This window comes from Delphinus delphis, chromosome 16 (genome assembly GCF_949987515.2).
Source record: "Delphinus delphis chromosome 16, mDelDel1.2, whole genome shotgun sequence".
In the NCBI taxonomy this organism is placed as follows: domain Eukaryota; kingdom Metazoa; phylum Chordata; class Mammalia; order Artiodactyla; family Delphinidae; genus Delphinus; species Delphinus delphis.
The window spans coordinates 25443008-25469164 of NC_082698.1; the positions used below are offsets into that span (position 1 = coordinate 25443008).

General features: G+C 35.3%; 1 protein-coding gene across 4 annotated transcripts in view; it reads left to right on the forward strand.

Annotated features, from left to right (window-relative positions):
• NT5C2 (5'-nucleotidase, cytosolic II) overlaps nt 1-26157 on the forward strand; it is a 103494-nt gene that overhangs the window by 38227 nt on the left and 39110 nt on the right. For 3 of the 4 annotated variants that reach the window (XM_069541510.1, XM_069541511.1, XM_060034146.1), the window contains exon 3: nt 20278-20351. In XM_069541510.1, the coding sequence (XP_069397611.1) occupies nt 20278-20351 (74 nt within the window). Of the gene's footprint in view, nt 1-7626; nt 8536-20277; nt 20352-26157 lie in introns of those variants that run through there. The other variant, XM_069541512.1, reaches the window with a different exon arrangement.

Sequence of the window (26157 nt, forward strand, 5' to 3'; positions counted from 1 at the left end):
CTGAGGGATCTCAGTTCCCTGACCAGGGATTGAACCTGGGCCATGGCAGTGACGGCCCCTAATCCTAACCACTCGGCCACCAGGGAACTCCCTCAAGGATTCTTTTGGATATGGCTTCTTTTATTCAGTGTAATGTCTGAGAGATTCATCCATGTTTTTGTGTATATCAGTAATTTGTTCTTTTTATTACTATCTGGCATTCCATTGTATCATTATACCACAGTTTGTTGATTCATTTTCTGTTAATGGACCTTTGGGCTTTTTTCAGTTTTTAGCTACAGACTGAGAAAATATTTGTAAATCACATATCTGATAAAGAACTTGTATTCAGAATAAATGAAGAACTTTTAAAATTCAATAATATGAAAACAACCCAATGAAGAAATGGGCAAAAGACTGACATGTCACTTACAGAGGATATATGGGTGGCATACACGCATATTTGTAACATCACTAGCCATTAGGGAATACAAATTAAAACCACATTGTATATGCCTATTACAGTGGCTGAAATAAAAAATACTGGAGATAGCAAGTGCTGTCAAGGATGTGGAGCAATTGGAGCTCTGATACATTGCTGCAGCTACTCTGCCAAACAGTTTGGTAATTTCTTGTAAAGTTAGAGACCCTTAGCCAATGACCCAGAGATCTTACTCCTAGATACTTGCCCTAGGTAAAGGAAAACTTTATGCTCACACAAAAAACTGTACATGAATAATGTTTATAGTATATCAGTCTATAATTGCCTCAAACAAGGGACAACCCAAATATCCTTTAGTGGATGAATGCGTAAATAAAATGCAGTACATCCACACAATGAAATATAACTCGGAAAAAGGAACACTATTGAATATACAATTCAGTGGGGTTTAGTATATCGAGAGTTATGTAACCATCACCACTATCTAATTCCAGAACATTTTCTTCACTCCAAAAAGAAACCCCACACTCATTATTAGTTACTCCCCATTCCCTTCTCTCCTCAATCCCTGACAGCCACTGATCTACTTTCTGTCTCTATGGAATTGTCTATTCTGGACATTTCATATAAATTGAACCATAAAATATGTGGCTTTTTTTCTTTCTATCTCTTTCACTTAATGTTTTCAGGGTTCATCCGTATTGTAGCATGAGCCAATACTTAATTCCTTTAATGGCTGAATAATATTACATTGTCTGAATATACCACATTTTGTTTATCTGTTCATCTGTTGCTTAATATTTGGATTGTTTCCACATTTTGACTGGTATGAGTAGTGCTCCTTCAAACATTTGTGTATACATTTTGTGTGGACATGTTTTCAGTGTTGGGGATTATATATCTAGCAGTAGAATTTGCTGGGTCATATGGTAACTTTAACTTACTGAAACATTATCAAACTGTTTTCCAGTGCAAATGCATCTGTTTCATTCCCTTCAGCAATGTTTGTGGCTTCCAATTTCTCTACACCCTTCAAAATAACACTTGTTATTGTTAGTGGGTTTTAAAAATTACTATAGCCATCCTAGTGTGTGTGTGGTGGTATCTCATTGTGATTTTGATGTGCATTTCCCTTATGATAAATGATGTTGAGCATCTTTTTATGCTCTTATTGACCATTTGTATATCGTCTTTCGAGAAATATCTCTTCAGATCCTTTGCCCATTTCTTAATTGATTTTTTTTTTATTATTGAGTTGTATAAGTTCTTCATGTTTTCTAGATACTAAACCTTTGTCTGGTATATGATTTTCAGACATTTTCTCCCATTCTGTGGGTTGTCTTTTCACGTTCTTGATTATGTCATTTGAAGGACAAATGTTTTTTAATACTGATGAAGTCCAATTTATCTATGGTTTTTGTTGCTTGTGCTTTTGTCATCATGTTTAAGAAATCATTGCTTAACCTACGGTCACAAAGATTTACACCTATATTTTCCTTTAAGAGTTTTATAGTTTTATGTTTTATATTTAGGTTTTGGATACATTTTGAGTTAATTTTTGTATATGGTGCAAGATAGGGGTTTAAATTCATTCTTTTGCACGTGAATATCCAGTTATCTTAGCTCTGCTGAAAGAGTATTGTTTCCACATTAAATTATCTGGTACTCTTGTCAGAAATCAGTTAGCCAGAGATATATGTTTCTTTCTGGCCTCCCCATTGTATTCCATTGGTCTGTTTGTCCTCATGTCAGTACTACACAGTCTTAATTGCTACAGTTTTGTATTAAGTTTTGAAATTGTGATGTAAGTCCTACAGTTAGTTTTTCCTTCCTTTTCAAAATTGTTTTGACTATTCTGGGGACCTTCTATGTACATAAGAATTTTAGGATCAGCTTGTCAATTTCTGTGAAAAAGCCAACTGGGATTTCGATAGGGAGTGCATTGACTCTATATATCAGTTTGAGGAGTATCATCATCTCAACAATATCAAGTGTTCCGATTGATGTACATGGGATGTCTTTACATTTGTTTAGACCTTCTTTAATCACTTTCAACAGTTTTTGTAGTTATCAGTATATAAGTCTTAACACTACTTTTGTTCAGTTCATTTCTAATTAGTCTATGATTTTTGGTGCTATAGTAAATGGAATTGTTTTCTTAATTTTATTTTTGGATTGTACATTGCTAGTTTATGGAAATACAACTGGTTTTTGCATATTGATCTCATATCCTGCAACTTTGCCAGATTTATTAGCTCTAATTGTGTGTGTGTGTGTGTGTGTGTGTGTATATGTGTATTCTTTAGGGATTTCTATATATAAGATCATGTCATCTGCAAATAAGGATAGTTTTACTTCTTCTTCTCTAGTTTGGAAACCCCTTTTCTTGCCTGATTGCCTTGACTAGAATGTCCAGTACCGTGCTAAATAAAACTCATGAGAGTGGACATCCTTTTCTTTTGCCTCATCTTGGGAAGAAAGGTTGCAGTCTTCTTTTTTTTTTTTTTTTTTTTTGGCTGCGTTGTGTCTTTGTTGCTGCACGTGGCCTTTATCTAATTGCAGCGAGCGGGGGCTACTCTTCATTGCAGTGCACGGGCTTCTCATTGTGGTGCCTTCTCTTGTTGTGGAGCACAGGCTGTAGGCCTACGGGCTTCATTAGTTGCAACACGCAGGCTCAGTAGTTGTGGCTCACGGCCTCTAGAGCACAGGCTCAGTAGTTCTGGCACGTGGGCTCAGTAGTTGTGGCTCACGGACTCTAGAGCTCAGGCTCAGTAGTTGAGGTGCATGGGCTTAGTTGCTCCGCGGCATGTGGGATCTTCCCGAACCAGGGATTGAACCTGTGTCCCCTGCATTGGCAGGTGGATTCTTAACCACTGTGCCACCAGGGAAGTCCCAAGGTTGCAGTCTTTAATGATTAAGTTTGATGGTAGCTGCAGGGTTTTCATAGCTGCCCTTTATCAGGTTGAGGAAGTTCTGTTCTTTACTTTTTAAAATTTTTATTGGAGTATAGTTGCTTTACAATGTTGTGTTAGTTTTTACTGTACAGCAAAGTGAGTCAGCTATACATATACACATATCCCCCCTTTTTTGGATTTCCTTCCCATTTAGGTCACCAGAGTGCTGAGTAGAGTTCCCTGTGCTATACAGTAGGTTCTCATTAGTTATCTATTTTATACATAGTATCAGTAGGGTATATATGTCAATCCCAATCTCCCAGTTCATCCCACCCCCTCTCCCCCCTTGGTATCCATATGTTTGTTCTCTGTTTCTGCTTTGTAAATAAGATCGTCTATACCAATTTTTTCAGGTTCTACATATATGCATTAATATATGATATTTTTCTCTTTCTGACTTACTTCACAATGTATGACCGTCTCTAGGTCCATCCACATCTCTACAAATGACCCAATTTCATACCTTTTTATAGCTGAGTAATATTCCATTGTATATACATACTACATCTTCTTTATCCATTCAGCTGTTGATGGGCATTTAGGTTGTTTCCATGTGAGGAAGTTCTTTTCTATCCCTCATTTGAGGTCCCTCTCTATTCCTAGTTTGCAGAACCAAGGAAATAGAGGGCTGACTGCAGAGTTATATGTGGATTTTCGACTCTGGGGTTTGGTGCCCCAACACCCTCCTTTTTCAAGGGTCAACTATATTATTATATATAATAGTAACATGCTCTCAGAAGTCAAAAATATGCAAAAGGCCTATCAGAAATGTCACTCTCACTAATATTCCTCCCAAAATTGGTAGGTAATAAACTTTGGATTTCTTTTTATTTATTATGCTTGGGAGTCATTGGAGTTTTTGATTCTATGCTTGTGTTTAAGTGGTTTATAAATTCTCAGCCATTATCTTTTCATTTTTGTACTTGCTCTATTCTCTTTCTCCTCTCCTACTGAACTCTAATAAGCATATGTTAGACTTCGGCACTGTGTTCCTCTCTTCTCATATCCTTTCTTTTGTATTTTCCATCCTTTTTTCTCTCCATGTTACATTCTGGAAGGTTTTTCCTGACCTACCTTCCAGTTCACTAATTCTCATTTTGGTTGGGTCTGACCTGAATCTGTTCATCACAGTTTTTTTTAACATCTTCATTGGAGTATAATTGCTTTACATTGTTGTGTTAGTTTCTGCTGTATAACAAAGTGAATCAGCTATACGTATACATGTATCCCCATATCCCCTCCCTCTTGCGTCTCCCTCCCTCCCTCCCACCCTCCCTATCCCACCCCTCTAGGTGGTCACAACGCACCGAGCTGATCTCTCTGTGCTATGTGGCTGCTTCCCACTAGCTACCTGTTTTATTTTATTTTTTTTAATTTTTATTTTTAAAATTTATTTAATTTATTTTTATTTTTGGCTGCATTGGGTCTTCGTTGCTGTGCGTGGGCTTTCTCTGGTTGCCGCCAAGTGGGGGTTACTCTTCGTTGCAGTGTGCTGGCTTCTCATTGTGGTGGCTTGTCTTGTTGGGAGCACAGGCTCTAGGTGCACAGGCTCAGTAGTTGCGGTGCATGGGCTTAGTTGTTCCGCAGCATGTGGGATCTTCCCGGACCAGGGTACGCGGGCCTCTCACTGTTGTGGCCTCTCCCGTTGCGGAGCACAGGCTCCGGACGCGCAGGCTCAGCGGCCATGGCTCACGGGCCCAGCCGCTCCGCGGCATGTGGGATCTTCCCAGACCAGGGCACGAACCCGTGTCCTCTGAATCGGCAGGCGGACTCTCAACCACTGCGCCACCAGGGAAGCCCTACCTGACTCTTTTTGAATTATGGTTTTCTCAGGGTATATGCCCAGTAGTGGGGTTGCTGGGTCATATGGTAGTTCTATTTTTAACTTTTTAAGGAACCTCCATACTGTTCTCCATAGTGGCTGTATCAATTTACATTCCCACCAACAGTGCAAGAGGGTTCCCTTTTCTCCACACCCTCTCCAGCATTTATTGTTTGTAGATTTTTTGTATTCATCACATTTTTAATTTTAGTTTTTATTATTTTTTAGTTTCTTCAGAATTTCATTTTGGAATCTTTTTTCAAATATGCTCTGTTACTTTTTGTATTTCCAGTTATATATTAAACATTTAAATCTTAATAACTTGGTTTAAGAATCAAAAACACCTGAAGTTTCCTGGCTCTATTTCCAACCACTTCCTTTTCAAAGCTTTTTAAAAGAGAATTGTAATTGTTACTCTTCCCGTTAGGAAGACAAACCATCTCTGAATGTAACTACCATAGATCCAAGAAATGGAGAGTAATACAATCATCAATCCCAAATTTTAATCTCTTATTTATTTTTTTTAAAGTGTTTGAAATTATTTAGGTAATACACAAATAAATTCTTACTGTGCAATATTCAGAAATACAGAAATATGTAGAGTAAAATATGAACATTCCCCTTCATTTACCCTTTCACCTCTTTGTCACAGATGAACACTGTCAGTAGTTTGGAGATCATTCTACTAGTCCCCTTTCAATACATTTAAACACACATGCACACGTGTGCACTTTAATACAGCCTCCTAATCTTTCTAGATTCTGGCCTGTTCTTTTCATTCCTGATGGTGCTAGTACAGGCTCTGGTCATCACTGTTGTGGTTTACAAAGGTAACCCCCATTAGGTCTCCCTGCCTTTAGCCTTGTCCTCTTCAGATCTGTTTTGTTAATCCTGTTTATCACTCTGCTTAAGACCTTTAGTGGCATCACATCCAGCATGCTATGGGATAAATTCTAAGCCCATTAATATAGCATTGAAGGCCCTGTGAGGACTAATCCTTTCCTTTGCACTTTCATCTTGAGCAGCTCCCTTCCTCAAACTCTGTATTCCATCAACTCTGAATTGAATCTGGGTTTTTTCCACACATCATAATGTCTGTGTCACTCTGCTTTTCATTCATAGTTTCTCTTCTGTTGGAATGATCTCCACCCCTCTTTTCCTCTTAGTCTGATTAACACCTGCTAATCTTTTTAGTGTGGTGGTTAGGAACCTGGGCCTTGGGTTAACATTTTGGATTATTTTGTTTAATTTCTTTAGAATCACAGTATTTAACTGCTGTGAACTTTGTTTTCTCATCTATGAAATTGGAATAATTTCTACCTCATAGAGTTATTTGAAGATTAAATGAGATAATAAATATATAAAGTGCTTAGCACAGTGTCAGTTTAACAGCAACAAGTTGGGCATCCTGTCTTTCAGTTAAGACTGAGGAGAATATAGATGCACCTCTCTGTTGTGCATATCTCTGATACTACAGTTACACACGACTTTTTCACAGATTTTGAGTGGGTCTCCTCCATTAGACTTGGAACTCCTTAAAATCAAGGACTGTCATGTTTGTTTCTGTATTACTGGTACCAGGCACTGGCAAGTAGATATTTAGTAAATATTTCTTAAATATATGAGTTTGAAATAGCTAGGCAGTGCAGTCTCTTTTGCACAGGAAGCTCATATAAGTGTGCATACCCTCCGTTCAAGTGAGATTTTTGTTTTCCTTTCTCTTTACAAGTAGTAAAGTCTTAAAATAGTAATTACATTTATTTCCACCACACTGAGCTGTGATGCCACAAGCTGGAAATACAGGGAAGCCATGGGAATTTGGCACTCTCAGGGATTAGATCATTTTTCCATATTCAGTTTGTATTCTTGTATTTGTGGAATTTGGTTTGAGGATAGTGAAAGTTCTTATTCATGTATAATTTGAGAATTGGATTTTTAAAATGTATTTCTCAAGGGATATTTTGGTGAGATAATGCTTGACAGTCGAGTTGCTTTCCCTGTACCCCAACCCCCCAAGTTACAATAGTTCTTTGAGTGCTTACCAATGACAGACAACAACCCTACCAGATGTTATCTGTCTTCTATAGATGAAAAATCTCAGGCTTAGGTTAATTAACTTATTCAGCCAGAAAGCTGAATTCAAACCTAGTTGCTCTGGTGCTCGTTCTGTTTCCATTACACCATACTGTTTTTCTAAATACACTGAAAATAATTTTAGTTTGAATTTATAGTATTTAGTAGTGCTTTTAGTTACTTGGTGACTATTTAAACATTTTAGTAACTAATAGAAACCTTTTGGTAAGATATTTAGATACTATTTAAAGATAAAGTTTTTTAAAGTTAAAATTTAAATTCAACTAGTATTTCTTTAAGGTGTATATATTTTATTTTTAATTTGAATCATCAATAGATGGATTTATTTGCCATATCAGTGTTCTTAGACGTTAGCACACACTTGTTTATTTCTTCCCATGTTGCATAATCCCTATGCATTATATTGGTCAGGAGGCAGGAATGTTGCAGATGTTTTTCTTTCGAGCTTCAGCTTGCTCTAAGATTTGGAATTAACTTTTAGAATGTTCTGGGTATATCCCCCACATGCCAAAGATCTGTAAATTTCTTTCCACATGGGCTGAAATTTTCAGACGTTTGGGTAAAATATATGTGAACACAGATGTTTTCCTTAAAAGCAGTTAATGATCAGAAAAAAAGACCACAGTGTGGAAATACTTTAGGTTCCTCCTGTAATATGATCGGCACATAAATACTTCCTTCTCTTGTAGTTAACATTGTTCATTTTCTAAGGGGAGGAAATAACTAAACTGATAATTAAAACATAGTATTATGTTGGTTTTTTGTTTGTTTGTTTGTTTTTTTCTCCCAGAGTAAACTAAATGATTTGGACTGACTAGGGCTGCTCCGTTCTGTGAAACTCACATTGTTTGCGTACTGTTGGCGGGCCTCATTAGGGGGTAAATTTGCTTTTTCTGTGTGTTTGCCAGTAACGATTCCTGTCTCTTACGGGAACTTACCATTTGGATTGTCTCCTTCCTAAACTGGCCAGTCTTACACAGTTCAGACCATTAGTTATTTTTCCTGCTCTCCAATTTTTTCCTATTATTCTTTGGTTTTCAAGTATTTAAAGCTGAGGATATTGGTCTCTGAGATATTGCCTGGTTAGGGTTCGGCATCATGCCCAAATTTGTTGGGCCTCTCAGGGCCTGAGTTCTCTGTGCTTTAACAAATGAGCTACAGTTCTCTAGAGATCAGTGAAGCTTGTTTGTTGATCCTGTATTCTCTTCCAGAGGAAGTAGATCTTTGAGAATGTCTAAGGAAGGGTAAGTGAGTTTATTATTCTTTTCTCCTCATTTTTCTCAGTGAAGAGATGTTCTAGTCATCTGAGTGAATTGGGAGATTAATAAGCAGTGCTACCAGTCTGAGAGTGGAGATGGGGGGTGAGAGATTGAAAGAAATTCAGCTGAAAGTTTACATTGTTAGTGTTTCACATGTAATCTGCTGTAAAGTTACTGTTGCTATTTTGAAAGACTGCATTGAGGATGGATGATCTTAATAGAAATTTAGTGAGATACAAGCACCCTGTTTACCCTGTGGTAAACTCATTTTGTTTTTCAGTAGAAAGTGTTTTTGAAGATTGGAAGCAAGCAGTAGTATCTTACCAAAGAATTTTACATAGAAATGCATGAAGTTTAAAAATTCAAATGCATTTTAAAAGAATTTGTACCTTTAGAAAGTGGTGTGAAAGATTGAAAAGCAGCCAGTGATTTTGTTTTCTTTCTGGGCAGTGTAGACAAAAAATAATTTCAAGTGGAATCCCCTATTCCTCTTTATTTTGCAATATAAAATAGTTCTGTGTTAGGTTTTATTGTTGTCTTTATATTATTTTCTCTTATGTTTCAGAGTCTGAATTATTATTGATATTCTTTTTGTGACCACTATAATAGGTGACATGTCAGTTAATAGCTGCATACTGTTAATTCTCTCATTTCTAGCCTTCAAGCATAACTAGACCTGGTTAATTTTAGAGAGACATTCCCTTTGATCACATAGGACATAGATTCCCTCAAAAATAAGTCTTTAAGAATACAGTGCAATTTAAATTTTTATTTTCTTGAAGCTCTTAATTTTTTTTCTAATAGAAATTTTGAAATAGATTCATAGCCTCGTGTTTAGAATTTATTTTAATCTAATCATGTATTGATTATGAGCAGAATAAAATTGGCCCATTTTACTGCTATTTTAAAACCTCATTATTGGGTAAAGAGAACAGCCATGGGTATAAATAATTCTGTATTATTTTTAGACCTCTCATGACATCACTAGAATTTTAAGGTTTCTTTAAATGTGAAAATTCTGAGAGGACTGCCTCTTCAGGTTTGTATGTTTTCTTTCCTTCCAGCACTGGCTACAAATTTGCAGTTTTTGTTAAACAATTTTTATGATAAGTATTATCATGGATGCTGGTAATATTTGTCAGGCTTGTACAAGTGGTTGTTTATAAAGCTGGTTTATAGATTTAAGAAGAACTATATTTCTAGATGCAATCAAAATTAGTACTACTTTCTCCCCTATGGTAAAACATATGCTAGAATTGGTTATTTAGAAAGGGCTCTGTATAAGTCAGAGGACACCATAAGGCCTGAGATATTCTTTTAGATTTATTTCTAGGGGCCCATGGGGCAGTTCTTATACTGCCTGAATAGGTAATGAACAAGTGCATTTGAAATGCATGGATCATATATATGAAATGGGTTAGCTTTTATTTTCCTTTGCTACCTTTAGAAATAAATGGATAAATCTTCTACTTTGGGATGAAAAGAATTCGTATATTCAGAATTTTGGTATGTGTGATATTTTGATATCTATAAAATATTTCCCTGATAGTAATGGGAAAGGATTGTTAATAGAGTTAAATCATCAAAAATTATACTTGAGCCTTATGTAAACCTATGGTAATCAAGATAGTGTGGTATTAGTGTAAGGATAGATATATATAGATCATGAAACCTAATAGGGAATTTGTAGACCCACACATATATAGTCAATTGATTTTCGGTAATGAGGCTATGGTAATTCAATGGCAAAAGGTTAGTCTTTGTAACAGATGTGCTGAAACAACTAAACATTCATATAGAAAAAAATGAACCCCAACCTTTGCCTCAACCGTATATAAAAAATACCACAAAAAGGATCATAGACTTAAATATAAAAGTTAAAAGTAAAGTGTAGGTGAAAATGTTTGTGAATTAGGTAAAGACTTCTCAGAAAAAATACATATAAAAATTAAAACGTGGAAGACAAAATTGATAAATTGAGCTTCATCAAAATTTTTTTAAAACCCTCTGCTTTTTGAAAGACAACGTTAGGAAAAGGAAAGGGCAAGCCATAGACTGGGAGAAAATATTCTCAGTACATATGTATCTGATAGAGGACTTACTTTATCCAAAATATATGAAGAATTCTTATAACACGATAATGAGACAAACCAGTTTATAAATGGTTCTTCACACAAAAGGACATGGCCAATAAGCACTTGAAAAGATGCTCTACATTATTAGTCATTAGGGAAATACAGATTAAAACTACAGTGATATATCACTGCAGACCCACTAGAATGACTAAAATTAAGAACACTGACATGTGGAGCAACTGGAATTCTCATGCATTTTGCATGAGAATGCAAAATAAAAAAACATTTTGGCAATGTCTTTTAAAGTTAAACATATACTTACTAATGAACTAATGAGTCCACTTCTAGGTATTTGCTCCAAGAGAAATGAAAGCGTATACCCACACAGATTTGTACATGAGTGTTCATAGCATCATTATTTACAATAGCCAAAAACTGGGAACAACTCAAAATATGCATTAACTGAATGGGTAAACAAATTGTGGTATATCCATGCAATGGAATACTACTCAGGAATAAAAGAACAAATTTTTTAAAAAACAAATTTATTTATTTATGTCTGTCTGTCTGTCTGTCTCTCTTGGGTCTTTGCTGCTGCGCACGGGCTCTCTGCAGTTGGGGAGAGCGGGCGCCACTTTTTGCTGCAGTGTGTGAGCCTCTCATTGTAGTGGCTTCTCTTGTTGTAGAGCACGGGCTCCAGGCACACGGGCCGCAGCATTCATGGCTCACGGGCTTAACAGTTGTGGCCCGTGGGCTCCAGAGCGCAGGCTCAGCAGCTGTGGTGCGCATGGGCCGAGCTGCTCTGTGGCATGCGGGATCCCCCTGGACCAGGGCTCGAACCCGTGTCCCCTGCATTGGCAGGTGGACTCCCAACCACTGTGCCACCAGGGAAGTCAGAGCTAATTTTTGATACATCTAACAACATGAATGAGCCTCAGAAGTATTGTGCTAAGAAAAATGACCAGACACAGACTACATGGTGTTTGATTCCATTTATCTGAAAGCTCTAGTGACAGAAAGCATAGATCAGTGGTAGTCTGGGGCCATGGGTTGGGGCGGGTATTGCAGAAGGACATAAGGGAATATTTTGGGTTGATTGGGGTAGTTGTTACATGAGTGTATACAATTGCCAAAACTCACCAAACTTCGCACTTAAGATGGGTGAATTTCACTTTAAGTAAATTATACCTCAATAAAGTATATACCTCAACTTGTTTATTTAAAATTCTGTAAATAAAACAGTTATTGTTTATGTATATTCAGGGGAATATATTTGGGAAGATACAGGTGCCCTAGGATGTGTAATGCAAGGAAAAATGCATTCTCCTTTCAGTGTCATGATTGAACTCTAGTCTTCTAAAGCTGTTAGAAAGCCTTTTATTACTAGAGTTATTGTCCTTTAAATGAGAGGCCAGAATCAGTTTTGGCATTTGCTTTTATTTTAAATTCTAGATTTTGACCTCTCTTTTCCATTATAGGTACAGTCAGTACACTTGTTAATTTGGCCTAATGATAACATGGATAAACATATTTTCTTCTCTAATTTTTATCCCACAGAATTCAACCTTAATATTTTGCTGCATTTTATAAATTATCTTCTATACACTGGTTTTTATTTTTAAAAATTGGGGAGAAAAAGTAAAAAAGAATTTAAGGGGAAATAGGAAAAAAAGATTGGAAAAACCTGTTTTTAATTCAACTGAGATTTTAGAACAGTAAATTTATTTTCAGAAGTACTGACATTGTTTCTGGTTTCTCCCTTAATTTATGTATTCTTCATTTGTTAGTCCTCTTTTTTATTCCCCACCATTCTGCTCTCATTACTGCAGTTTCTTCATTTGAGATTGAAGGTGAAGGGAATTTTAATGTCTATTTCTTAAAGAGAATCTCCTTAAAGTATGCTTTGAAGTCTTTGGGGGAAAGATAGCATGATCACTACTCTTAGTCTTTTATCGCTTTTAAGATACACATTTTTTTTTTCACATTTAGACATCTCTGAATTTGGGCTACATCTAGTAATATACCACCTAGAATTAAGTTGATTTCTTCTAGAAAAGATTTTATTTCTCTCAGTCACTTAGGGGCAGTGTTAACCACCCTAGTAGTGTAAATTCAGACCACAAACCTACCTGACTTAATTGTTCAAATTCTCAGGGGGAGGATTTTCCCCTTCCTTGGACTCACTGTCAAGGCTGAGATGTACAAATGTCCTTATATGCTTTTTCTTTGTTGCAGGTTTATTTCTCCTTTTTCCTTGTATTATGGGTATTGCCCTTTGATAATCCTAGCTTTATGAGGCTGACTTTTCTTGGGCATCCCCCCCACCCACCCCCCTTGCCCTTTGCTAGTGACATATAATATGGGTGAGTTTTACAATTGATGGCATCTTAAATTTTAATCATCTTTAATTTTGTTCTGTGCATGCCTCCACATTCTCTTCTTTTCTCTGGAACTTATTTATATTGAGTATTTGAGAAAAATTAATATTATAATTAATTCACGTATTATTTTAGAAATGATAATATGCTTGTTCAGACTTTGAAAGTACAGGGTACTATTCTCATGATATAATCTGATAAACAAAATGTATCCCCCCTGAGGATGATCCTCAGAGAAAATATTCAGACAAATTAGTAAGAAGTTATTGGCTGCAAATTTATGAAGACAAAAACTTATGCTTAAATGACTTTTGTTTTTATAATGTAGTCTAAAATTTCTTGTTGTGTCTGTATATCCATGGTATTTAAACTTTGAATTTTTAAGAATCCATTTCATAAATTAGAAAGTTTTTATCTTTCTTTTTAAATTTATTTATTTATTTTTGGCTGTGTTGGGTCTTCGTTTCTGTGTGTGGGCTTTCTCTAGTTGCAGCGAGCGGGGGCCACTCTTCATTGCGGTGTGCGGGCCTCTCACTGTCGCAGCCTCTCTTGTTGCGGAGCACAAGCTCCAGACGCGCAGGCTCAGTAGTTGTGGCTCACGGGCCTAGTTGCTCCGCAGCATGTGGGATCCTCCCAGACCAGGGCTCGAACCCGGATCCTCTGCATTGGCAGGCAGATTCTCAACCACTGCGCCACCAGGGAAGCCCCCTTTTTCTTTTTCTTTTTCTTTTTTTTTTTTTTAATCACTGCCATTCTTTTACTGAAGAATGGAGACATAAAGGCAGAATGAGGTCTTGCCATTATGTTTTTTTAAAGAACAGCTTTATTGAGATATAGTTCACATACCATTCAGTTCACCCTTTAAAGAGTACAATTCAGTGGTTTTAGTATATTCACAAGAGTTGTGCAGCCAACAGCACTCTCTTATTTTAGAACATTTTTTATTATCCCCCAAGGGAAACTCCCCATTCCCTCTCCCCAACAGCCTCTGGCAACCACTAATTGCTATTAAGGGTTTAGTTTAAATTTAATTTTTAGTTCTATTAAATACCGTGTCCGGTCTTTACCAGGCCCTATGCTAGTTTTTGGGAAGGCAATAAATCCTGGCCTCAAAGTTTATAATCCAGTAAAGAATAAGAGAATTAAACACATACTTTATGTATATGATAAAATATAGAAATAAATGATTTTGAGTATTCATACTGCTCACACGGATCACAACTTTATAGAATTTTAGTTGTTGGTGAAATCTCTTTCATTAACTAAAAAAGTAATCTGAGACCCAGAGGCATCACTGTTACATAGTTCTCTGGCATGGCCAGAATAATTTCTTAAAGAAATCACTTGAAATTGCTGGGTCTTGAAAAATAAGATAGAGATAACTGAGAAGGTCATTTCAGGTATGGGGAACAGTATAAACAAAACCTCAGGGCACTTTTAGGAAATAACAAGTAGTTCATTTTGATTATTAGAGCAAATGGTGCATGATGTAGAGCAACATGAGATAAAACTGATTTTGGAAAGATCGCCATCTTTCCAAGGCTTTGAACTCCTTGAAGATACAAAAATTTGTAATATATTAGTCTGGTGGTAGGTAGTGAGGAATGTCTAAAGGTTATTAAGTAGGTGATTACAGAGCTGGGCATTAGGACAGTGCTTCTCATGTATGTTAGAGGACCAGTTTTTTTTTTTTAATTCTATTCTGTTTCAAATTGATACACTTATAATAAAAATGAATTACTAGAAAAATGAAAACATAAAATGTAAGTACACATTTTTTGTTACTGTGTTCAACAAACAAAAGTTTTTTGTCGAATTGCTATAAAAGTTTCTAAATACTTGCAATTTCTTGAATTACTAACAGCACTTCACAAACCAGCATTAGTCTGTGGACCACACTTTGAGTAGCACTACTTCAAAGCAATTAATTTGGCATTAGTGTGCAGGCACAGCAATTGGGAGATGATTGCTGGAGAGTTAATGAGGACCTGGACAAATTGTTAGCAGTTTAAGTTGAATGGAAGATCTGGATTAGAGACATTCGGAAATTTAAATGAAGGCAAGTGAGATGATATGGATTTGAGGGAGAGGAAAGAATCAAAAGATGTTAACTAGATTTTAAGCTTGAGGGGAAAATGAGAGTGCCATAGCAGAAATAGAAATTAGTTGGGGAGAAAAGATACTAAACAAAAATTCACATTATAGCATTTTTCTGTTACTTCACACACACACACACACAGACACACACCCATTTGGTTGGTAATCTAAATTTGGCAGTCTCCAAAAAGCATTGTAACTTTTTCTTTTCTTTGATTGCAACAAACTTTGAGTAATATAATTACACAAACCCATAACCAAAACATGCCTAGGAAGATTTTTTACTTGTATCCTTATTCTCATTTATTGTTGCAGTAACTGTTATTGGGCCTTTGGCCAGGAACTTGTGACTCTTTCAAGGGGGAGGAGCTAGGGATAAAGTTCACCAGTGCCAAAGAAATTCTATTCCAAATGGATTTGTGTGGAGCAACAGTGATATCCAATGACAAGTTAAATTAGACACAGAGGTGTTTTCTCCAACACTGTCTCAGAAGATACATGCTGTTGAGGGGGCCTGGTTCAGACTAAAACAGTCTTTTTGAAGTAAGGTTAAAGTCACACACAAAAAATTATACTAGGGTCTTGAAGAAGAATTTTGTTATGTGACTTCAAGAACTAGTTGACTCTGATAGTTGCACACTTTGCAGAACGGCAACCAGTGACAGATGAGGTAATACTGCTTTGAATTATGAGTTAAATCTCAAAACCATTAGGAGTTTGCTATTTACAAAATTCCAAATTTAGTAAATTGCATGTTCATTAAGTGTAAGAATACTAGATCCCTGTTCTTAAAGCACATTATATTTATAGTCCTGTTTCTTTTGATTAATATCTATATTTATTTGGATAGCATTTCTTCAAGTTTTATGCCTTACTGCAGTGTTATATGATAGTAAAAACGGTTACATTTGTCTTTGTGTTGAAGTCTGTGCCTGGTTTTATAGTGTTTCTGGGTCTGTCTCCTAAAGATTGTGTCTCTTGTTTTAATGCTCAAATCTATATCTTGCAAATGACTTAGTATGTAGGAATTTCTGGCTGATAATTGCATTTTAAGGTTGGATGCTTAGTTCAGTCATGCTTTCTAGGGTGGCAACTTTGTGCTTTATTTAAAGCAAGCTTCGGAAAGTTTCACAAATATATTCAGGCTCTTGAAGATAGAGGTGGAGTATGTTCCACTGGTTAATAATTTAGAAAAGTGACACAAGTTGACTGGCATTGACAAAGATACAGTCAGGGTCCCGGGACCAATAGAAAGTTTTGGATTCCCCAAGCAGATAGGATATTTTCATTTTAAATGTGTGGTGGAACAGTGAGCCAGTCTTTTAATTGATATAGTACCTAACACTTTCTTTTATTATAATAATAAAGAATAGTTATGAGTTTGAGGCCAAGAGATCAGTTTCTCTTTAAGACTATGTTCTGGAGACGTGGTATTTCTGGCTCAAGGCTGCCTCTCTGCTGAAGTCAGTGCATACTTTCAGCATTTGCATGTTTATTATCTTTGTAAATCGTAGCGTATATATTACTACAGTTCTCTATAATGCAGCTGTTCCATTTTGTCATCATAGCTTTGCTTATGCACTTTAGATATTCATGTACGAATTAGATTTAATTCCCTGTTGGCCCCATCTCCCATGTTGTAGCATAAATTAGGGAAAGAAAAGGAGAGATGAGAATATATGTGAGGTTTTTCTTTCTGTTTCATAATAGGAATAAATTAGATGGGGAGACAGGAGTGATTGTTTCTTTTTTAAATTCAGGAGTTGCTTCTGTGGGTGAGGGTACTTATTTTAAATGAAAATGAAAAGATAAAGGATATTTGGTTTCATAGAAAAATGTGTTATTTTCTAATTTTAGACACCTAGAAAGTCTTTGATAGTTTTAGCTACTCCCTAAAGGACAGCTTCTAGGATATATGTCATAAAATGGTACTTGCTTTGTAATAAGCATTCAACAAATGTGTTGATTGAATCAAGTGACCAGTTAGTCAACAAGGAAAGAGTGTGATTTGATGGATATTTAGCAACGATTATTTTCACAGAAAAAACAGATTTTCTTATTCCTGAATATATCATTCCCAGAGTTTCTCTGGATAATACCTAAGGTACATTATGATCTCTATATCCTTAAAAAATATGAAAAGGAATACAGGCTTAACCTCTCTTCTGGATGAGAAAGAAACAGGTAAACTATCTAACTGGGTCTGTTGATAGTTTCTTTCTACCTTTATCAGTGATTGAGTGATACTAGCAAAGTATCTTTTTTTCCTGTGATTTTAGCTGTGCCTAAAACCAGCTTGCATCATTCTTCTATCAGGATCAAAACTGTTTCTTTTATTATGTGGCTCCACATATATCTCTCCTGGAAAGAAAAATCTTCCCAGTCTGTTCCTGTCTGAATTCCCATAGAATATTTTAGGCATGTCAGCTGTTTGGGCTCTGATCAAGGATTTGATCCCGTTGGCCCCCTAGCCTGAATTGAGAGTGTGTTTGAAAAGCCTGAGCTTCAGTGTGTTTCCAGAGTTAAAACCATTACTCGGTGTCTTTTCCCTCTCTTGTGCCTTCATAAGGATTTATATAACTGGAAAAAGGTGATAATAAAGTAGATGCTCCAATCAGTAGAAATAGAGTGAAGTTTGATGAAGTGGTAGAAGGGTCATGGTGATATAGTTGGAGTTTGGGTTTTTTTTTTTTTTTTTAAAGATTTGGGTAGGTGTCATTTATCCTCTAGTTCCCTGTATCTTTCAGCTATTCCCTACTCTTCCCCTCCCGTCCATTATTAACCTAATCAAAGTAAATGTTGATTTTACAGAATACCAGATTTTCTTAGAGAAAGAAAGTGTAGATGTTTTATATAACAGCTCTCTCAGGAACTAAGAGTTTTATAAAGCTAATCTAGTGTGCATAGCGCACTATGAGGTAAGTAATGATTTTCATATTTTTTAGAAGATAACATTTCTGAATTCAAGGACCTATTGATTTTTAAGTCCCCTATTAAAATAAATTTTTTGTTGTTGGGGGTAGGAGTTTGTTTGTTTATTTATTTATTTATTTATTTATTTATTTATTTATTTATGCTGTGTTGGGTCTTCGTTTCTGTGCGAGGGCTTTCTCTAGTTGCAGCAAGCGGGGGCTACTCTTCATCGCGGTGCAGGGGCCTCTCACTATCACGGCCTCTCTTGTTGCGGAGTACAGGCTCCAGGCGCGCAGGCTCAGTAGTTGTGGCTCACGGGCCTAGTAGCTCCGTGGCATGTGGGATCCTCCCAGACCAGGGCTCGAACCCGTGTCCCCTGCATTAGCAGGCAGATTCTCAACCACTGCGCCACCAGGGAAGCCCTATTAAAATATTTTTAAGCAAATATTTGATTATTTGTCTGCATTTAAAATTAGTGCATACCAGGGAACTCTGCTCAGTGTTATGTGGCAGCCTGGATGGGAGGGCAGTATGGGGGAGAATGGATACATGCATATATATGGCTGAGTCCCTTTGCTGTGCATCTGAAACTATCACAACATCGTCAATTGCCTATACTCGAATATAAAATAAAAAGTTAAAAAAATAATAAAATAAAATTGGTACATACATTCTGAGATGAGAGGAAAAGTTTTCTAATAAAGTTTAAAACAGTAATATTTGAGTTGGTGAAGTTTTTTTAAAAAGTCATTATCTAGATTAGTGGTTTCCAAACTCTTGAGTATTTCACAGTTAAAATATGGAGCATTCATCCCTGTGTGTGCTTGTTTACAAATTACCTATACTACTATTCTTACTTGTATGTAGTAGAAAACATACACAAATTAGACATTTTAAAATGATGAGATAAATTTGAGTAGAAGCTGTAATATTTTCTTCTGTATCCCAGTGGAGTTTTCTGTATCCCCAGGTGCAGTCACTCCTCTTTGGAGACTACTGACCTATATTGTTAATGCAGGAAGCCCAGCCCAGGTATCTTTATTTCTACCAAGTTTCCTGGGTGATTTGTAGCATTCTCATTTCTCATAGCTACTTATGAAATGAAGGCAAAGAAGAGGTTTGGTAATAAGAGGATAAACCATTCAGTAATTTTGCCCACCATACTTTGGGATCAGATGGAGGAGGTATCCTTATTTTCAGAGATGATTAAAACTTGCCACAAAGCACCATCATGGTGATGATCCACCATACTATTATATGTTTAGTTTTCTCTGTGTCTTCATAGCGATCTTTCTGAAATTTGAATCTGATTATTTCATTTCATCAAAATCTGCTAATTTGTTCTTGCCTGCAGGATAAAGTCCAAACTCTCTAATGTGACATACAAAGTCTTCATTAATTTGACCCTTGCTATCCTTTTTTTACCTTCATAACCTTTGTTGCCTCTTTCCCTTCTCCTCTGGAAAACTTCCGTTTGCAAAAACAAACAAAAGTAAAACCAAAGAAAACCCAGCTCCAGCCTCAGTAAATGTTTTTTGGTTCATTACAAACCCTGTCTTTCCTTTGTCATTCCGTCTGGAATGCCCTTCTTGCTTTGTCCTACTGGAAAACTTCTACTAATTGTTAAAATCAGCTCAGACATCTCATCTGGTCTCTAAACAACTTGTTTTCTCTCCTGCATGTTATTTTATAGCATTTATTGAATTGCTATAATTATTTGCTTTTAAGTCTCTCTCCTGCTATGCTGAATTCCTCAAGGATAGAGATTGTAAGTTAAAATATAAGTTCCATGAGGGCAGGTACTCTTTTGTTCTCTTCCATATCACAGTATCTGGCATATAGTAGGCATTCAGTAAGTATTTGTCACATGAATCTGTTTATATTTGTGTCTTTAGTGTCTGGCATATGGTAGGCTTTAAATGAACCTCTGTTTATTAAATAAACTAAATGAATGAGTGAATGAATTATAAAATCTCAGAAATAAGCTTATTTTATGGGGTCTGACTTAGAAAAGGAGAGCTGATTCTCTGAAAACTTGAGTACATGATATCATTAAAATCAAGACACAATAAGGAAATTTACGTATTTTTGTATAATATCTGATGTCACTTATGGTATAAGGAGGACTTGAATAATTTATATTATGAATCTTAATATTGGTATTTAAATGCATTCTAGAAAGATAGACAAATAATTCCATTGAACTTAATTTTTGTTGTTGTTTCAGTGTTAATTGAGATATCATTTTTTGCTCCTTTCTTTAGGGTGTTTGTGAACCGAAGTTTAGCCATGGAAAAAATAAAGTGTTTTGGTTTTGATATGGATTATACACTTGCTGGTAAGTAGCACTTTCTGATTGCTTAAGAACTACTACTTTGGATATAACACAGTAGGCCATTCAATAAACACTTGTTGACGTAGTCATATATTTAGCTCAATCTTTTTCACTGAGATTTGTGAATATTGAAATTACCAGATGTCCTTGAGATCTAGATGGTAGAGATAGGTAGAACAAGTGCTAAATTATTTTAGAGACCCTGGTAAGAAATGATATGATGAAATTATACATTACTGTGTATATTTGGGCTCTTTTGGCTTTCACTCTATTAAGTTGTTCTTCAAGGATGGAATTTTGTATCTCTCTACCACCGGTAAACGTTTATCAGTTAAAATTTTTAATATTTTCTTAAGACAAATGAAAAATGTGTTGATTTTCTATTGAAGTGATTGCACATATACTATGTAAAGACTTTTTAAAAACTAGAGCTATTACTTTGTTCATTATCAAATAGACCTTAAACACCAGCACTCTGCTGTTTTTCCCTTCATATCTCTGAGATATATTTGAAATACTCAGTATATTAGCCAATAGTTGCAGCATCTGTTTTTTATTAAAATATTTGCAGTCTGACAAAAATGTCATTTAATTTAAGAAGGAGTAGGGATGAACAAGGATCAACTGTATAGCACAGGGAACTATATTCTATATTCAGTATCTTGTAGTAACCTATAATGGAAAAGAATCTGAAAAAGAATATATATATATATAACTGAATCACTTTGCTGTACACCTGAAACTAACACAACATTGTAAATCAACTAACTGTACTTCAGTTAAAAAAAAAAAACTAAAAAGAAAAGTAGGGATGAAGAACTGAGTTGAGCACATGTGCATATATGTATGTACACGCACATGTATACAACTGTGACACTCAGAAAAGAATCTTTCAGAAATTTTCTCTAAAAAATACTGTCTTTAAGTACACAAAAACATTAAGATGTATTAATTCACTTATGTTCAGAAACTTTATATAACATTATTAGAAGGTTTATATCATCTCAAATTAAACAAATCTCAATTTGATGTTCAATTTAGGCTATAAATATAAGTGAATAATATAAATGTACAAAAATGAACACATGTAGTTTATAGGTACTTGCCACATATATGTGGGTATGATATTTTACTAAACAAGTTCTATATTGAAAATATACACTGACTTGATTTGAATTTCTCTTTCTTCCCTCTGTATTCTTTGTTATTTATTTGGTATTCTATTGCCTTAAAGCTGTTTTTGCAGCAGTTAGATTCTTTTATATTTTCCTAATTGGACACAGACACTTTTAGGTATACTTGTCAGAAAGCAGTTTGAAGCGCTATACTTTCTCAATGTAGATCTTGCTGTCCAAATTGGGAGAAAATCTTGCATTCTTTCTCCTTTCTAGAATCCTACTTTCCAGGGAAAAGAATGGCAAGGTAGTTTGGCAGCTGAAAGGGATATTAACTAAAGCAGAAGTAGAAGTTAATGGGGCTGAAACGTGACAAACTTTTTTTCTTGGTTATTAAGACAGTCTCACTGTATTGAAGTAGTTCAATTCAATAAGTATTTATTGGAAACCTGTAATGTGCCTGGCACATTTTGTTACTGAACATTAAGATAAATGTATATTCCCATAGAATAATTTAAAAAAGAATTCTCTTGTTTAACAAAAAAGTCACTGAATCTTAGTTTCTAAACTTTAAAGCTACCTTACGGTTTCTTCTTTTTATATGCTTTTTTTTTGTTTTTGTAATCCCACTTTATATTTTAATGCTTACTCTTAGTCTAGACACTAATATACCTTGCTTATATGTAACAATAATTATTAACATTTATTAAGTGCTTATTATATGCCAAGCCCTGTTCTAAGTGTTTTACATAGGTTATTTCATTTAATACTTAGATTATCTCATTCACATCACTTATTTAATATTTACAAAATCCTATGAGGCAGATACTACTATTATTGTCTTCATTTTACAGCAGATGCTGATTTTTTAAGGACTTTGTCTAAAAACATTTAGCTGTGATATAGCTGAACTACGATTCAAACTTAATTAAGCATTGTGTTTACGTATATGATATATATGTATATAATAAATTTAAATTATTATTTTGAATATTGACAGTTTATAGTGAGGTATAATTTCAAAGTAATAAGCACCCCCCCCCAAACAAACCGAGACTTAAGCACCCAAAAGGGCAAAGCTCTTTAAAGTAGCCCCCTTGAGAGACTATATATTCTTCCAACAGTTCTATGTTGGATGAAAAACATTGGTACTACCCTGTGGTATTGCCTTCACTTCATAAAGCATGTAGGAAAACAAGTTTATTGACTTCATACCTGTCACCTGTTTTCCAGAATGGTATTCATTAAATTTGTCTGTGAATAACTTTTGGTAATTTTAACAAACAAACTGCACCCTTGAAGTGCTAAGGACTTTTCATCAGAAAAATGTGCCATGAAGTAGAGAGACAAGACTAAAAGAAGTGTTTTTTGAAAGCTTCGATAAATATCCCTGAAATAACTGTAATAGCCTCACAGGGTGAATTCATGGAAAGGGGCTGTATTCTTTCTGAAGACTTTTCTGAGACATTGCCTTCTCTGTGCAGTGCTGACACCTTGCTATATCATTCCCCAGAGCAATTTGTATGTCACTTGCAGCTTTTGTTCACTTGCATGCCTCCCCTTTGGCCTGTGAATTCCTCAAGGGTAAGGGCTTTCTTTTTCACATTTATATCCTTTGTGTTGCCTAAAGCCTGACATATAGTAGTTGCCCAGTAAATATTTATTGAATGAACAATTTGGGTGCATAAGTTTTAATATATCAGTTTAAGAATCAATCATAGTATTTTAGTTTACCCAATATAAAATGTACACTAATAAGTCAAGTTAAATACTTTCAAATATGAACTTATTTTTAAAATTTTAATAAACTATATTGAGGAATAAGTTACATACAATAAAATACATGCATTTGAAGTATATAGATTGAGTTTGATAAAATGTATTCACCTGTGTAACCACTGCCACAATCAAGATATAGAATTTTTCCATCACTCCAGAAAGTTCCCTCATTGCCTTTTTGAAGTTACTTCTCTCTCCGGCCCCACTCTTTGCCTCAGGGCTTTTTGTCACTACAGATTAATTTTACCTTTCCAGAATTTCATGTAAATGGAATCATATTCTAATGTACTCTTGTTTCTGGCTTCTTTTGCTTAGCATAATTTTTTTTGTGATTTATTCATGTGTGTCTGTCCGTAGGCAGTTCATTCTTTTTTTACCCCTAACTTTTTAAACTTTTTATTTTCAAATATTTTTAGACCTATGGAAGAGCTGCAAAAATAAGAGTTTGCCTTTAGTCTCTCCTAATGGTAACATCTTACTTGACCATGGTTGACTGTAGTACAATTATAAAAACTAAGAAATTAACATTAGTACCGTACTGTTAATTGAACTACAGACTTTATTCAGTTTTTACACTAAAGTCCTTTATTCCAATCCAAGATCCAAACCAGAATCTCACATTGCATTTAGTTGTCATATATCCTTTGTCTCTTCTGTGACACTTCCTACGTCTTTCATTGCTTTGACACTTCAAAGAGTACTGGTTAGGTATTTTTGTAGAATATTTCACAATTCGGGTTTGTCTGATGTTTCTTCATGAATAGATTGAAGTATTATGCATATTTGGGAAGAATACCACAGAAGTGATGTGCCCTTCTTAGAGCATGATACCAGGGGTACATAATGTTGATAGGTCTTACTACTAGTGATGTTAACCAGTCAAAATTATGAAATTCTCCTTTCTCTTTAAACTTTACTTTTTTTTTTGGAGGGGAGGCCAAGTAGTAGTCCTTTGTTTTTATACTGCAATTTGTTTATCTATTTATCTGTTGATGAGCATTTGGGTTGTTTCCAGTTTGGGGCTATTGTGAGTAAAACTGTTAAGAACATTGGTGGTGTACAAGTCTTTTTGTGGATGTATATTTTTATTTTTTTCCTGGGAAAATACTTAGGAGTGTAATTGCCAGATTATGTTTACCTTCTAGGGAACTGACAAATGGTTTTTCAAAGTAGTGATACCGTTTTAAATTTCTACTCAGCAAACATGCGATTTCTAGTTGCTTCACTCCTTGTTTACACTTGACATTGTCAGTCCTTTGAATTTAGCCACTATAGTGAATATATAGTATTATTTCACTGTGATTTTACTTCGTATTTCTCTGTTAACTAGTGATGTTGAAAATCTTCACGTACTTATTGGCTATTTGTATTTCTTTTGTGAAGTGCCTATTCAAATGCGCATGGCTTAATTGGGTTGTCTTTTTATTTTCAAGCTATAGAAGTTCTTTATATGTTCTGAATACTGGTCCTTTGTCAGATATATACCTTCTGAATATATTGACCAATATATGTTGGTATGTCTATTGACATTCTATTCCATTGGTCTTAAGTGCCTATCACATGGTCTTGATTGATTATTGTAGGTTTTATAGTTAGTCTTTTTTTTTTTTTTTGCGGTACGCGGGCCTCTCACTGTTGTGGCCTCTCCCGTTGAGGAGCACAGGCTCCGGACGCGCAGGCTCAGCGGCCATGGCTCACGGGCCCAGCCGCTCTGTGGCATGTGGGATCTTCCCGGACCGGGGCATGAACCCATGTCCCCTGCATCGGCAGGCGGACTCTCAACCACTGCGCCACGAGGGAAGCCCTATAGTTAGTCTTGAAGTCAGGTAGTGTTAAGTCCTCTAACTTTATTCTTTTCTCGAATGGTTTTGATATTCTAGGTCCTTCACATTACTGTATAAATTTTAGAATAAGCTTATCACTTTTTCAGAAAAGCCTGGTGGGATCTTGATTAGGATTGTCTTGATCCCTTGTTCCATTTGTGGAAAATTGACATCTTAACTACATAGAATCTTCCAGTCCATGAACATTAATACATCATTCCATTTACCTAATCTTCTTTCTTACCTTTTAGCAATTTTTTTGTGATTTTTGGTGTAAAGGTCTTATACATATTTTGTCACATTCATTTGTTAAGTATTTCATATTTTTCTGTAGTTGTAAATGGTGTTTTAAATTTCATTTTCTGTTTTTTTTGTCATTTGCATTTGGAAATGCAGCTTATTTTTGTGTCCTGTGACTTGCTTGATTTGCTTATTATTCAATAGTTCTAGGAGCTCTTTTGTAGATTCCTTAGAATTATCTACATATATGATCATATGATCTGCAAATAATTTACTTTTTCCTTTCGTATCTATATATATCTTATTTAAAAAATTTTGGCTTCATTGCACCGACTAAAACCATAGTACCATGTTGAATAGAGGTGTTGAGAATTGACCTCCTTGGGTGTTCTTGATCTTAAAGAGAGAATGTTTAGTTTTCACTATTAAGTATGATGTTGGTTGCAGGTTTTTTGTAGATGATTTTTGTTAGGTTGAGGAAGTTCCCCTTTATTCTTAGTTGTCTGAGAGTTTTTTTTTTTTTTTACATGAATTGGGTGCTAAATTTCATCAAATATTTTTCTGCCTCAATTGAGATGATCATATGGTTTTTCTTTTTTAGTCTGTTAAAAGGGTGAATGGCATTGATTGATTTCTGAATGTTAAACCAATTTTGCATTCCTGGAATAAATCCCTCTTGGTCATGTACCTTTTATTTATTTTTTTATTGGCAAATTTGATTTGCCAATATTTTGTTGAGGATTTTTGCATTCTGTTCATGAGGGGTATTAGTTGATAGTTTTCTTGTAATGTCTGTCTAATTTTGGCTTTAGGGTAATGCTGACCTCATATACTGAGTTGGAAACCATTTCG